The sequence below is a fragment of the Mandrillus leucophaeus genome, unplaced genomic scaffold (assembly GCF_000951045.1).
Source record: "Mandrillus leucophaeus isolate KB7577 unplaced genomic scaffold, Mleu.le_1.0 Scaffold108, whole genome shotgun sequence".
NCBI lineage: Eukaryota > Metazoa > Chordata > Mammalia > Primates > Cercopithecidae > Mandrillus > Mandrillus leucophaeus.
The window spans coordinates 1,355,272-1,368,994 of record NW_012098987.1 but is presented as its reverse complement, the minus strand read 5'-3'; the positions used below and the strand labels follow the sequence as shown (position 1 = coordinate 1,368,994).

General features: G+C 43.4%; 1 protein-coding gene across 1 annotated transcript in view; it reads left to right on the top strand.

Annotated features, from left to right (window-relative positions):
* Positions 1-9,264, top strand: part of ONECUT1 (one cut homeobox 1) — a 35,163-nt gene extending 25,899 nt beyond the window's left edge. The window contains exon 2 of the mRNA XM_011986434.1: positions 8,928-9,264. Coding sequence (XP_011841824.1) covers positions 8,928-9,220 — 293 coding nt within the window. The 3' untranslated portion in view covers positions 9,221-9,264. The remainder of the gene's footprint in view (positions 1-8,927) is intronic.
* Positions 9,265-13,723: the final 4,459 nt, after the last annotated feature.

The window sequence follows — 13,723 nt, the reverse complement described above, 5'->3', positions numbered from 1 at the left end:
CCTGGCTTTTGCCAAGGCCCTCTGCTCCCACTCTTTCCTTTTCCATTGGCTGAGCTGCTTCCTTCAGCTTCTTCTCAAAGCTGATACACACAAGGAAACAGCCGTCCCATGCTCCCCTGCACCCTTCCTGACATGAGGCTACGCCAGCCCCTCTCCCAGGCCAGCATGGGTGTGCTGTCTGCTATGCTACCAGAACTCCCTTTGTCTCAACTTCCATCCAGCCCACTTTCCTGGAAGGCCAAACTGCAGTCCTTTCAGCCACAGCAAGACAGGTCTGGCTGACAACTGACAACTGCTTGGCTGACCAACTGCTGCTGCTCTTTGGGTGTGAGTCCTCTGAGCTCCACTTCACCCGCTGCTTCAGCTTCCGCCCCTGTTTCACCATCCTGGGGAAAGTTTCCATGATGTGTTCACTGTTGCTGCCCTCTGCTTCCAGGGTCCAGTGAAGCTGGAGGCCCAAGTCCCCTGCTAACCAGCCCACAGGCAACTTGCCTAACCTCTCTGACAGGGTTTCACCTACAAAAACAAGAAAGAATACCCATTTCTACCTAACCTGAGTTTCGTGGGGATCACATGGTAAGGTTTTATGGAGGTGTTTTAACCCCTGTAAAGCAAGACACAAGGGTGAGTTACGGTGATTATTCCACACTGGGAATGTCTACTCTTTGCATGTTCTTGTTAGGCCTTCCATGTGTGTGACCAGAAGAGTTTCCATAGTTGCTCTGGCTACCCACAGAGACAGCAAACACAGCTCATGTCCAGCGGGTTGTTTGGGCTCCACTTCCCTCTGCTGGCCGTCAGTTTCCAGACAATCTGTGCGGGGCTTTGCTTCCCATGCAAAGGCTGTCCTTGGCCATATCAGTTAGAGCTCACTGGTGTTGCTTTGCGAATGGCACATTGGGCTGTGCCCTCTGAATTTGCCACTTAAGAGCTCCTTTATCCCCCAAACAACTGGGGATGCAGCTTATAAAAACATACACAGCACAGTAAGATCACTCAAGGCAAGGCAGATAACATTCTGACCTAGGACTCCTGGAGTCTGAGCTCTAATCCTGACTGTCTCGGTCAATCCAATGGCTCTTTCATCTCCACAGTGTAGGTACTGGCCTGGAATACAGGCTCAGGAACAGTCCTGCCACGTTTACTTGCATAGCTCCCCCTTCATGTGTCTCTCCCTACCCCCATTGCATTTTACTGAAATCTGTTTATTTGTGTGCTCACTTGTCCACATATATTGTCTCTAAGAGTTTACTTTGAAAAACAGCTTCAGCTGACAAGAGAGGGTCTTCGGGGCTGAATGCACATGAACTACCTCTTGTCCTTTGCCACAGCCCAGAAAACGGTCTCTCTCAGTGGCAGGTAGGGGTGAGAGCAGAGGGCTCACCCCGTGTGCATGCCTGGCTGTCGCTGCTCTTACAACTTAATAGAGATGTAATTCACATACCATAGAATTTACCCATTTAAAATTATCCAGTCAGTCACAGAACTTTTCAACCACAGTCAATTTTAGAACATTTTCATCAGCCCCCAAAAAAGAAGCACCTTACCTATTAGTCACTCCCATTTCCCACCACCACCCCTTTAGCCATAAGCAACCACCAGACTGCTTTCTATCCCTATGAATGTTCACATTCTGGCCCACATGCTTTTTGATATTTTTGTTCCCTACCCCTGAAGCCCCAAGCTCTCCTGAGCAGGGTTGGCAGGGATGTCAATGGCCAAGCCCATCAGGAATCTGGGTAGCAGCCCTGGGCTGGCTCTTGAGAACTTCAGGATGTGTCTTGCCTTACCAGCACACCCCCATCTGACCCAGAGGCACTGGAGCAGCAAAGGGGCTGAGGGCCGCCTGGACGTTTCTCTTCTAAATCCAGGCCAGACCCCCCTTGCGTGACTCAGACATCACAGGCTTACCTGTGCAAGAACAGTTGGCCCTGCAGGCTGCTGAGGGGTTGCAGTTTTCAGCATCTACATCAGCCTTTAGGGTGAAGATGCTGCATCTCCAGCAGGCCCTTATGAAAATGCCAAGTTGTCTTTAGATGTCAAGGCAGTTTCATGGTGTCCTGGACATCTCAGCCCTTCCCCTTTACTGCTTTCTAGCCCACTTTCTCTGCGATGATGTTAGGACAACATACTCTAGGGCAGCTATTTGGAGGGAGAAAATACTTGGCTAGAGTCCAAGGACTCACAGAGAGCAAGCCACATATGAGTGGATAAGCTGCCGGCACACAGCTCAAGCCCAGCTCTGTGGCCACTGATAGTTGTGTGATCTTGACCAAGTCCCTCACCTTCTTTGAGCTTAGTGTCCCCAGCTGCAAAATGGAATATGATGGCTTCTCTCACCTCACAAAATGGTACTAGGAATTAGTAAGATAATATCTTTTATGGTTTGAATATGTCCCCCAAATTTCCTGTGTTGGAAACATAATCCCCAAATTCATAAAGTTGGTAGTATTTGCAGGTGCATATCCACGGAGCTGGGCCAGAGCTTGCATCTTCTGAGTCCAGGCTCATTTAAGAAGTTGTATCATAAGTTCATCTGGCTTTATTAATGCCTCCCAGGCCAAAATGTCTGTGCCCACATATTCCCAGACAAATTCTTGGCAGACTTTTGCATAATTCAATCAGCACTTTATATGTTGTAAAGTCCTTTGTATCGTTAAGTCAGGAAAATGGATATAAGTTGGTATACAAATGCTTGAGTGACAACTGATCCTAAGATGTTACTATATACTATGTTTTATAAAGTGTGTTCTAAGACAGGACTTCTTAAACTCTAGGTAGTGAAGGACTAGTTTGTTGGTTTGTTTCTAACTTCCATCTGTCCTGAATGAATAATTTTGATAATACAATAAAAAATATATTACTAGAAAAATAATCACACATTTGAATGTTGCAGCAATGTCAAACTGCCATAAACATTTCTAATTGCTTATTCTCAATTTTTTGTACTGACCTTGTTGCAGGTCAGTAATGGTTCACAGACCAGCACAGGTCTGCCAATCCTGTGGCACACAAAGTCATGCTCTGACTTTAACCATCTTTCAGGCCTACTTCTACCTCCTCCATAGTACTCACTTCCGGTGACCTCACCCATAAACATCAAAGTCTGATACGAGCCCCTGCTGCCCTTTGCCAGTGCATCCTATAGATCTGTCTGCTTGCCCACCCCCATGGAGGTGACTCAAAATGGGTCTTCATCATCAGTACTATCTTTCACCAACAATGGCCATCTCCTTCCACTTAATCCAGTTCACTGACAAGTATTTCTCTATTTTTAATGGAAACCGTACCCCTACATAAAAAATATTATATTCACATAAAACATGTGTGTTGCTGTTCCCCAAGCAGCACTACTTCTTGTCATACTCCTTCTCTCTCTCTCTCTCTCTACATATATATATATGTATGAGAGAGATCTTGCACACTCACATGGACTCTCATAACCTCCAATTGGGAGTTTCCTACCTTACGATGGTAAGGTAGGAATTACGATGGGTAATCTCTACTCTGAAATCAACTCCGTGGAAATTTCAGCTCTCACAGCTATGGTCTGGTGAAAGCTTCTAGAAGTATGACTTGTTTCTATAGGCTGCTCCTCCTAGCCTCCTCTGGTCATTCAGTGACTCTCAATAAGCTTTAGTCTACTCTCCACTTTACTGATATCTCTGCTTTCTTTTTCGGCACCTCCAACTTTGGCAGCATTTCCTCCAGATCTAATCACATCCACTTATTCGCAGACATACCTCTGTCCCATACCCACATGGATACTGATCTGCCCTTACAACCAGGCCCTAGGCCAGGGTGTCCTGGAGATACAGAGTGAGTCAGCCAGGGTCCCTGCTCCAAGAGAATCTCACTCCCCAGGTTCTGGTATTGTAACGTCTACGGTACTTGAGGTCCTGGGGCAGGAACTTCCAAACTGCATTTCCCCAACATTAATATTGTATAAGACATTAATTGACAGTCTCCACCAAAAAGGGTTCTGGGGTCAAACAAATTTGAGAAACAGAATTAGGTGTGCTTACATATATTATGAATCCTGAGGAAGAGGCAATATATAATAGATTTTTTTTAAATGTCCTTGATCTGCAAACCATCTTTTCAAGGAACCCGTGTTTGAGAGAGTATCATTCTTCTGATGCCATTTGGGAAATGCTGGCTCAGGGGTAGCTTCAGCAGACAGTCCTGCCAAATGCCAAGGACCAGACTGAAGTCATTCAAACATATAATCTGGCTAGATGGAAGATGAATATCTCTTTCTGATTTCCCTTAGCTCTGCCTTTTGAATGATAAATAAGTCAAGTCTGCACCCAGTGCTCTGTTATTTACTTTCCCGTGGGTGTGTGTTCTGTGTAATTTACCATCTAGAGACCTAATGACTTCCAAGTCTATATTTCTAGCCCAGACCTCTTCCCTGAACTCCAGATCCCATACATCCTGCTGTCTGCTGGACAACCACCTATTGGAGATCTTTAACAGAATGTCCAGCAAACACATCCAATGCAATTTGTTCCATATAGAAGTGGTTACTACCCTCATAAAACTCATTCTCCCTCTGTATTTCCTAATGGCCCCATTGCTATCATCCAACCAGAAACCCGGCAGGTGTTCCAGACTACACCTTCTTAGCCAAGTACTCAGTAAGCCTTCTTGATTTGACCTCCCAAGAAGTTCTTCTCCATTCTCAACTGCCATCGTCTAATTATGGGTCCTCATTACAGTGGTTTTCTTTTCTTTTTTGGAGATGGAGTCTCGCTCTATCACCCAGGCTGGGGTGCAGTGGTGCGATATCAGCTGACTGCAACCTCCGCCTCCCAGGTTCAAGCAATTGTCCTGCCTCAGCCTCCCGAGTAGCTGGGATTACAGGCGCCCATGACCACGCCCTGCTAATTTTTGTATTTTTAGTAAAGACAGGGTTTCACCGTGTTGGCCAGGTTGGTCTCAAACTCCTGACCTCAAGTAATCTGCCTGCCTCGGCCTCCCAAAGTGCTGGGATTACAGGCATGAGCAACTGTGCCTGGCCCTACGGTGGTTTTCTGACTTCTATTTTAGGTCTGTTTCTCTGCAAAACAGACTCTAAGTTTCTGAGATGCGCAAGCAGAAAGGTTTTTGGAGCATGTTAAGGAGAATAACTCCCCTGGGGGTGGTGAAGGAAGTAAGATTGGGCAGAAGGAGGAGTTGAACAGCAATGTAGGTGCAAAAATACCCTCAACCAATTATATGGAGTGCTCTTGAACCAGATGACTCTTTAGAGTTGTCTCACTTGATGCAAGGGGTTGGGTTGAAGGTCCTTAAACCAACTCATTTCCACTCTCCTAGACCACCACCTTCCATAACCCCATCTCCTACACCCCCCCACCCACCTCCACTAGATATGGGCAAACCCCCACCCCACCCCAGGGTGGCGTAACCTTTGGCCAAGGGCGATTCCAAGAATGGACCTCACCTGAGAGCCACCTGTCACCAAACCCTTCCAGCAGCTGGAGGAACGAGTGCCTCAGTCCTGAAGGGGGATCTGGGTGGTAGACCACAGCACCGACTGTAGCATTCTTGTTCCTAATCTTGCTGCTTTCCAGTTCTCCCTCCACAACGCCACCAGAGGGGTTTTTCTAAGCCCAAATGTAATCACACTACACCCTTACTCATACCTCTCCATACCTCCTCCTTACTTACGAGATGATTCATATCTGATCTCTGTCTAAGCACGAAGCCATCTCCCACAGCCTTTCTTTCTTGCGTGCCCTCTTGCCTCACAAATACCAATCTACTAATACTTATCAATCCTTCACAGTGCTGCTCCCTCTGCAGGGAACGAGCTTTCCCACTCTTCCCACTCCTCTCACTAGCAAGCCTCCATTTATCCTTTAGGGCCCATCTGAAGCACCTTCTCTATAATGCCTTCCTGAATATCTTCAAGCAGTAGACTCTGTACACTCTTTTTACACTCTTGAAGTTAATTGCTTATATGCAGTTATTTGCTTAAATCTGGCATCCTTAAGAGCAAAACCTGCATTGTAGTCTTTTTATTTATTTATTTATTTATTTTATTTTTATTTATTTATTTTTTTTTTTTTCCAGATGGAGTCTCGCTCTGTCGCCCAGGCTGGAGTGCAGAGGCACGATCTCAGCTCACTGCAAGCTCCACCTCCCGGATTCACACCATTCTCCTGCCGCAGCCTCCCGAGTAGCTGGGACTACAGGCGCCCGCCACCGTGCCCGGCTAATTTTCTGTATTTTTAGTAGAGACGGAGTTTCACCATGTTAGCCAGGATAGTCTTGATCTCCTGACGTCGTGATCAGCCCTCCTCAGCCTCCCAAGTGCTGGGATTACAGGCGTGAGCCACCGCGCCTGGCCTTGTATTCATTTTTAAGTCAATGAATCAGCCATCGGCATCAGTATTGTATGAGGCTGTGTCTACAGGGGCTGACTCAAACTAACTGGAGTTGACTTTAGTCATTTTTTTCTGGGACTTAATCTGGGTGCCCAGTGAGGGCTGCAGGCCCCTGTGAGGAGGAACTCTATTTGGAGACTCTCACCTGGCTCAGGATGTATATAACGCGAGGCTCTGAGGGAGTTGGGCATTTAATAACGCTGCCCATTAGGTTGATGCCGCCCCCCATGGTGGGCAAGAAGCATAGCGAGTGACCTACAGGACATGTTACAAAAGGCCATAAGGCCTGCCTTGCCTACAAATCTCTCTTTCATGACTGAGCCCTCCCTTCATGTTCATTCTGAAATTCTCACTCCTATATTTACTAATAGTTGGATCAGTGGCCCCATAAGTGGGGTGAATACACCCCGGAGCCTGGGCAAGCAGATGCATCTCTAGAAGACAATTTCATGTCTATTTTTATTTTATCCCTTTAAAAATTTTAATATTGTGGGCTGTGGGCAGTGGCTCACACCTCTAATGGGAGGCCCAGGTGGGCAGATTGCTTGAGCCCAGGAGCTCAAGACCAGCCTGGGCAACATGGTGAAACCCCATCTCTATAAAAAATACAAAAAAAAATAGCCGGGTGTGGCAGCACGCACCTGTAGTGCCATCTACTCCAGAGGCTGAGGTGAGAGGATCGCTTGAGCCCAGGGAGGCAGAGGTTGCAGTGCACTGAGATTGCACCACTGCACTCCAGCCCGGGCAACAGGGTGAGATCCTGTCTCAAAAAAAAAAAAAAATGTTTTTGTATTGTGTATGTTTTATAATGTGCACAATACAGTAGTCTACTAACACATGTATATGATTTGTAAATAAATAATATAAGGGAATATATACTCAGAACTTTTTTTTTTACTAAGTAGCACATTGTTTTAAAAAATTGGAGCCCTCTGGATTGGACTGTAAAGCCTTGAGCCCTCTCCAGCCTTCACCTATGAGCTCTGCAGCTGATCTGTTGCTGAGCTAATTTCTACCAATGGGCACCTAAAGTTTTACAGGAACTCTGAAGTCCAGGATCTACCCAGCTGGGAATGAAAGGGAGGGGGAGGCTGAGGAGAGCACAGAGGCTGAATCTAGCCAGAGCTGGTGAACCATCAGGTAAGGAATTGAGAACCTGGAATACACAGAGACATGTGGTGAAGCAGAGGGCAGCAACAGGCAGGACAGCAATGGGAGGGATGCGATATGGAAGAGTGGCAATCCCTCCCTCCACCACAAAGCATGCCCCATCCATCTTCCACTATGGTGGGGATGAGAGATACAATCAGCCAGATATAAAGGTGGCAGTGGCAGCTCTAGAACACCTACATACAGGGCTAGGAGGCAGCAATCTGATTGCAGTGAGGGCATAGGAGCCTTGTCTTAAGGCTGCATTCGCATATCAGAGCACCTGGGTTATGTGGTTATTTGTGGATGGTTGTGGGGATTGATTGATGGTGGAGATTGGGTGGAGGGGCGGTGTGCATTGTTACCAGTGCAGCCCTGAGAGTCCTTTAGCAGGTGGAAACTAGTGAGCCGCATTAGGATGGAAAGAGAATTATGGCATCTAAAATCAGGAGAGACCCTGATCTGGCGCCAAACCCTGGGGCCTGAGGGCTGCATTGGGATGATATGTTAGAATAGCTCTAGCAGCCAAAAAGCACCTTGGTAATACAGGACCAAACATGCATGGGTAGGGAATGGGCCCCTCAGTGGGAGACCAGGTAAGGGATGAGGGGGACTCCAAGAGCATGGCTTGCAAAAAGGAGGCACAGAGAGAACCCAGAGATGAACATGGCTAACTTGGCAGGTTTAGTCTCAATGTCGAGGAAGGGTGGTTCACACCTCCACAGTTCCCGGTTCCACTAGAAAATCGGTAGAAGACTGATGGCCATGATAAAAAACTATATACTGAACTTTCTTATATACAGATTTTCCTGGAAAATAAAAAAGATCAGAAGGGAAACAAATGCAATTCCTTTCTACTATGTTTTCAGACTCTGATTAGGCTCTTAATATTCTACGGGCAGCAGACTATAAACCCTTTGAGGGCTACAACTGCTTCTTGCTGACAAGGCATTGCATTTGTAAAGTTAGCATAAACTTTTACGTACACTATTTCATACCACAACACGGCAAGGTGGGTATTCTTATATGCATTTTGCAGATAAAGAAACAAAAGTTCAAAGTGATAAGTTCATTTAGCCAGAAACTTACATTCTACAGGTGAGGAATCTGAGGCCCAGATGGAGTTAACTGACTCACCCAGGACAAAGAGTAAATACTCATCAAAGCCACAACCCACGCCCAGGCCTCACAGAACTTCACCTATATCCCAATTCTCCATTCTCTTATTACACTTTCCTCCCAGCCCCCCATGGTGCTTAAAGCAGAGGTCAGCAAACAGAAAGCAGGCCATGAGGAATGGCTAACAAATTTTTATGAGCTCTGTCTTTCTTACTCTTGATTCTCCCCTAGATCATTTGTTCTAACATCTTCTGTGTTTCTTCACAGCATGTAAAAGGAAAGAACAAGAACATGGGAAGGATAGAGGCAACACACCCAAAAAGCCCAGGTTGGTCTTCACAGATGTCCAGCGTCGAACTCTACATGCAATATTCAAGGAAAATAAGCGTCCATCCAAAGAATTGCAAATCACCATTTCCCAGCAGCTGGGGTTGGAGTTGAGCACTGTCAGCAACTTCTTCATGAACGCAAGGAGGAGGAGTCTGGACAAGTGGCAGGACGAGGGCAGCTCCAATTCAGGCAACTCATCTTCTTCATCAAGCACTTGTACCAAAGCATGAAGGAAGAACCACAAACTAAAACCTCGGTGGAAAAGCTTTAAATTTAAAAAAAAATTTTTAAAAGACCAGGACCTCAAGATAGCAGGTTTATACTTAGAAATATTTGAAGAAAAAAAAAGTGTTATTTATAGTCCAAAGAAACCAAAGACTTAGCTCACCTGCATTCTGACTTTGTTTGGAGACACACACTTCAGCGGGGCGGCGACTTGGCAAGACAAATGATGAGCAGGAAAACACCACTGGATCTCACACCTTCAATCCATGACCATCCTCGCTGTGCTTGGCTGTTTAGTGGTTTGGAGCATAGTGATTTTGAGCCATTGAGCGGACATCTTTTAAGATCGAACTTTCTCATCTGTTCTACCATGCCACGAAGGTGTATGATGTCTCAGTACTGTGTGTGGGTGTGTGTGCATGTGTGTGTGCGTGCACGTACACACACACGCACACACACACACAACCACCACCACCAGTGGTTAGAGACTTAGGCAGAGCTGGTCTTCAGAAATGGTTGTGCTATAGGAGTGCAACCAACGTGGTATGGGGTTGTCTGAGTTCATTGGATTAGTGATTTTGCTCGTCTAGCCTAGCGTTTGAACCTGCCAGGCCCGCAACCTAAATGCAGATTCAAACCCAGCAAAGAAAATTTGAATGACACCTAAACCAGTGCATTCTCTTTGTTTGTTAAGGAATGTTCAGATATTTTTTAAGAAATGAAACAAGCGTCCATCCATTTAAAAAATCACCTAGGTACCAAAGAACACACTTAATATTATAGTGCAGGTATTTTATTGCAATGATTTTAATAACCAAAGCTATTTTTACACAAGATACTATGTAAAGTTATACGTATGAACTGATCTAGCTGTAATACACATGCCACATAGAATCATGACTATTATTTATGACTCTTGAAGCATTTGAAATATGAGTTTTCAGAACTGGCAAGAAAGAATGTAGCTTCAGGGAAGCAATTAATATCATGGCAGAGAGGTCGATGCAGTACACGTGTACATCCAGATGGCACACTCCTTTTCAGGATCCATAAATGTCACTAAAGTAGAGAGATAGACATGATTCCATAATCTGTTCCTAGCTGAGAAAACCTGAGGATCTTTCCAAAGTAGGACCCCATTTTTACACTAGAAAACTAAGTTTAACAGGGAAAGTAACTAAATTAGAAAATTCGTTCAAAGTAATGCTTTGTATAAAAGGTCACTAAATGAAGAACTATCCTTAGATTAATTGACTTATATTTGCTTTATGCATTTGGCACCAAAAACCTCTTTTAAATACTTGACAAATACAAATAAAGTAAAAAATATATATATATTATTCAAATGAACTATTCAGTTCTTATAAGTATCCTAAAAAGTAATCAAACTAACTTATTGCCAATTCCAGAAATTTTATCACTTGGACATCAGTAAAACAGCAGAAATGGTAGAATTGGTGGAACTGCATAGAAAAAGCCAGTGTTCTGGTGGATGACAAGACTTTTGATCTATTGGTATTAATCAATTTATTGAACTAAGAATAGCCTCCAAAGCATTCTGCATTCTTTCTTGCTACTGCATTAAGCTGGAAATTTTATAATATAGATTTTGCTCTCTAGCAGGGACAGATTAAAAACTAGACCTGAGCTTACAAATACAAAATTTTAAATCTCTATTTTTCCAAATCACTTAACCAGAGCTGTAGAAATCAAAGCCAAAAAAAAAAAAAAAAAAGAAGTTGTATTAGTGGTACCCCAGCGAATCACTAGATTCCCAGAAAAATTCTCTCTGAATTCAGTTGGACTGTAACTTATGTAAGTGGATGCCTATTATGCCATTAGGTAAAGAATTGGATACTCTTAGTTAATTACCACCCCTACTTAGAACTATAAAATTAAATGTCATCCTAATGATAAGTTGTTTTATTGAGATTCATTAAAAATGCCAAAGAATAAAACTGAACCATCTTGACACAAAACATAACTCCTTAGCATCAAATCTCAGCACCTTGTCTAGGTCTGTAACAGGCAGGCAACTAGAGAGGTGAAGCAAAACGAACAAGCCATCTATCTGTGTCTCCTTCATGTCTGCTGCCGAATGAGAAGAGGAAACCAACATATACTTCTCTTTTGATGAAATACTGCATTTGCCTTGACATGTTTTGTCTTTTTTAAAAAATTTCACCCACAATTCCAGCTTAAAAATTTCCCTTCTAAATATGGCACAATTATAGTTCAGCTATTGAAAGAGACCGTTTAAATGGCCACCCTTCAAGATTTACTAAAAAATAGAATCTTGTCAATGACGTAAACAAAAAGGAAAAAACTGATTAACATTTTCTCTCTCTCCAGGAATGGAGGGAGCCGGGGATACAGCTACATAATGTATTTATAATTTAGGAGGGAGGAAAGCCTTGTTTATCTAAAACGTGATAATTCTAAATGCAGGGAAATTCAAGCTGTGTCTACACACAGTCTTACCAAATTCAATACTCCAAGAAAAGAAAAGCAGAATTCAGACAACCATGTTTTTTATTTGTTGTTACTATATGTTAACCCCAAAATCAATCCAACACGCATGTTACTTTTTTTTTTTTTTTTTTTTTTTGAGACAGAGTTTCACTCCGTCACCCAGGCTGGAGTGCAGTGGCGTGATCTCAGCTCACTGCAAACTCTACCTCCCGGGTTCAAGTGATTCTCCTGCCTCAGCCTCCCAAGCAGTTGCAATTACAGGCGCCACCACGCCCTGCTAATTTTTGTATTTTTAGTAGAGACAGGGTTTCACCATGTTGGCCAGGCTGCTCTTGAACTCCTGACCTCTGGTAATCCACCCGCCTCGGCCTCCCAAAGTGCTGGGATTACAGGCATGAGCCACTGCACCTGGCCCATGTTGCATTTTTGACCAATTATTTTGGTACTGTGTAGGCACAGTCTCATAGAATATTGCTTCATTTTCAGTATCCCACCATAATGGTTTTTTAAGAAACTCACCAGTTATCCTGTTTGCTAACACCAAAGATAACTTTCATACCAGCATTGAATTTGCACCCATTATGCAATTTCAGGGCTTAGAGTTATATTTTCTCATAAACAGATGCACAAATCAGAGCCTGAAAAGCAATTTTTTTACTCGACTGTTTAAGCATACTCACATCGTTTGCTTTTTAGAAATCGTGATGGACAAAACTCAGCTTCTCACAAGCAATACACTTATTACATCATGTATGACCGATTCTTTACTTGCTCCTGAACTGGCATATAGAAAAAAAAACACAATGCTTCCATTCCTATTGAGTGTAACATTAATTTCTGGCTTGAGTTTTTTAATCTACATTCCACAGAGCCAATCATGTGCCATTTGTTCATCCATCATTTCTCAATTCTTTTGCAAAATTCACCAGAAAAAGGTATCTATCTTACTGTTTTATTTGTATGTGTGTTTATTCCAAAACTGCACTTAAAGTAATCTTTTTTTTTTTTTTTTTTTTTTTTTGGTAGAATGGAAGTTAGTCTGTTTCTGGCCATAAGTCATTCAGGTCCTGTCATCACTGGAAGCTTTCCTGTAGAGGGCAGGGAGGTGTGACATCTGGACACCCCAGAACCCCAGACGTCAATAAATGTTCAGGTAAAAGAGCTCTGGATGTCAGGAATTGAGTATTCCAGTCCCCGGATGCAGCTGGAATAGACTCCAAAGACCAAAGAAAATGTGTGGGAAATCCAGAAGTTCTAAATGAACATGTCACTCACTGTGCCCCTGCAAAAAAAAAAGCGAAATTATTTTTCCAGGAAAATATAAAAGCACTACACTACTTTTGGATTCATTCCACTCCCATTGCTACCCCAGGTGAATGACTGTAGTTGCAGGTTAAATGCAAACTTTGCTATACCAAAGAGTCCTAGGACATTTTCACATGAGCTGTAAAGGCATTTTCCCTAAGAAAGGTCCTCCCTTCTTTGTACATAAAGGATGAAAACTATGCATTTAGCAAACAAAGAGAAAGCACTTCTCCTTTTTCTATCTAGTTGTTTAGGGTGCATTCAAACACCAGAGGCTGTTTTGAGACGTGTTTGGCCTTCTGGGTTATTACTGTGGTGTGGTTAGCTTTACAGTACATTTGGTAACTACTTCCTAAATAGTAAGGACAAAGAAGCAGAAGGTAAAAAAATAGCTACTTCCACGTGTAAAAAAAAAAAAACAAAAAACAAACAAAAAAAAAAACAAAAAAAAGAAAGAAAAAAAGAAAAAAAAGTGTAAAGATCTACTATTTATAGTGTGAACCAAAGACGCTACCTCACTCAATTTCCATTGGTGATTTTAATCACATTGATGATACCAAAGAATACCAAAGATATTTTCATGCACGGTCTCAGTCTGCAGAGGGAACTCCGCCCCTTCCCTTCCCCCACCACCCTTCCTCACTCTTCACTCAGTGTGTAAACTTGTCTTCATTCTTAATAATGATACGATAATGACAACAACAACATTAGGAAATACTACTCTTATTACT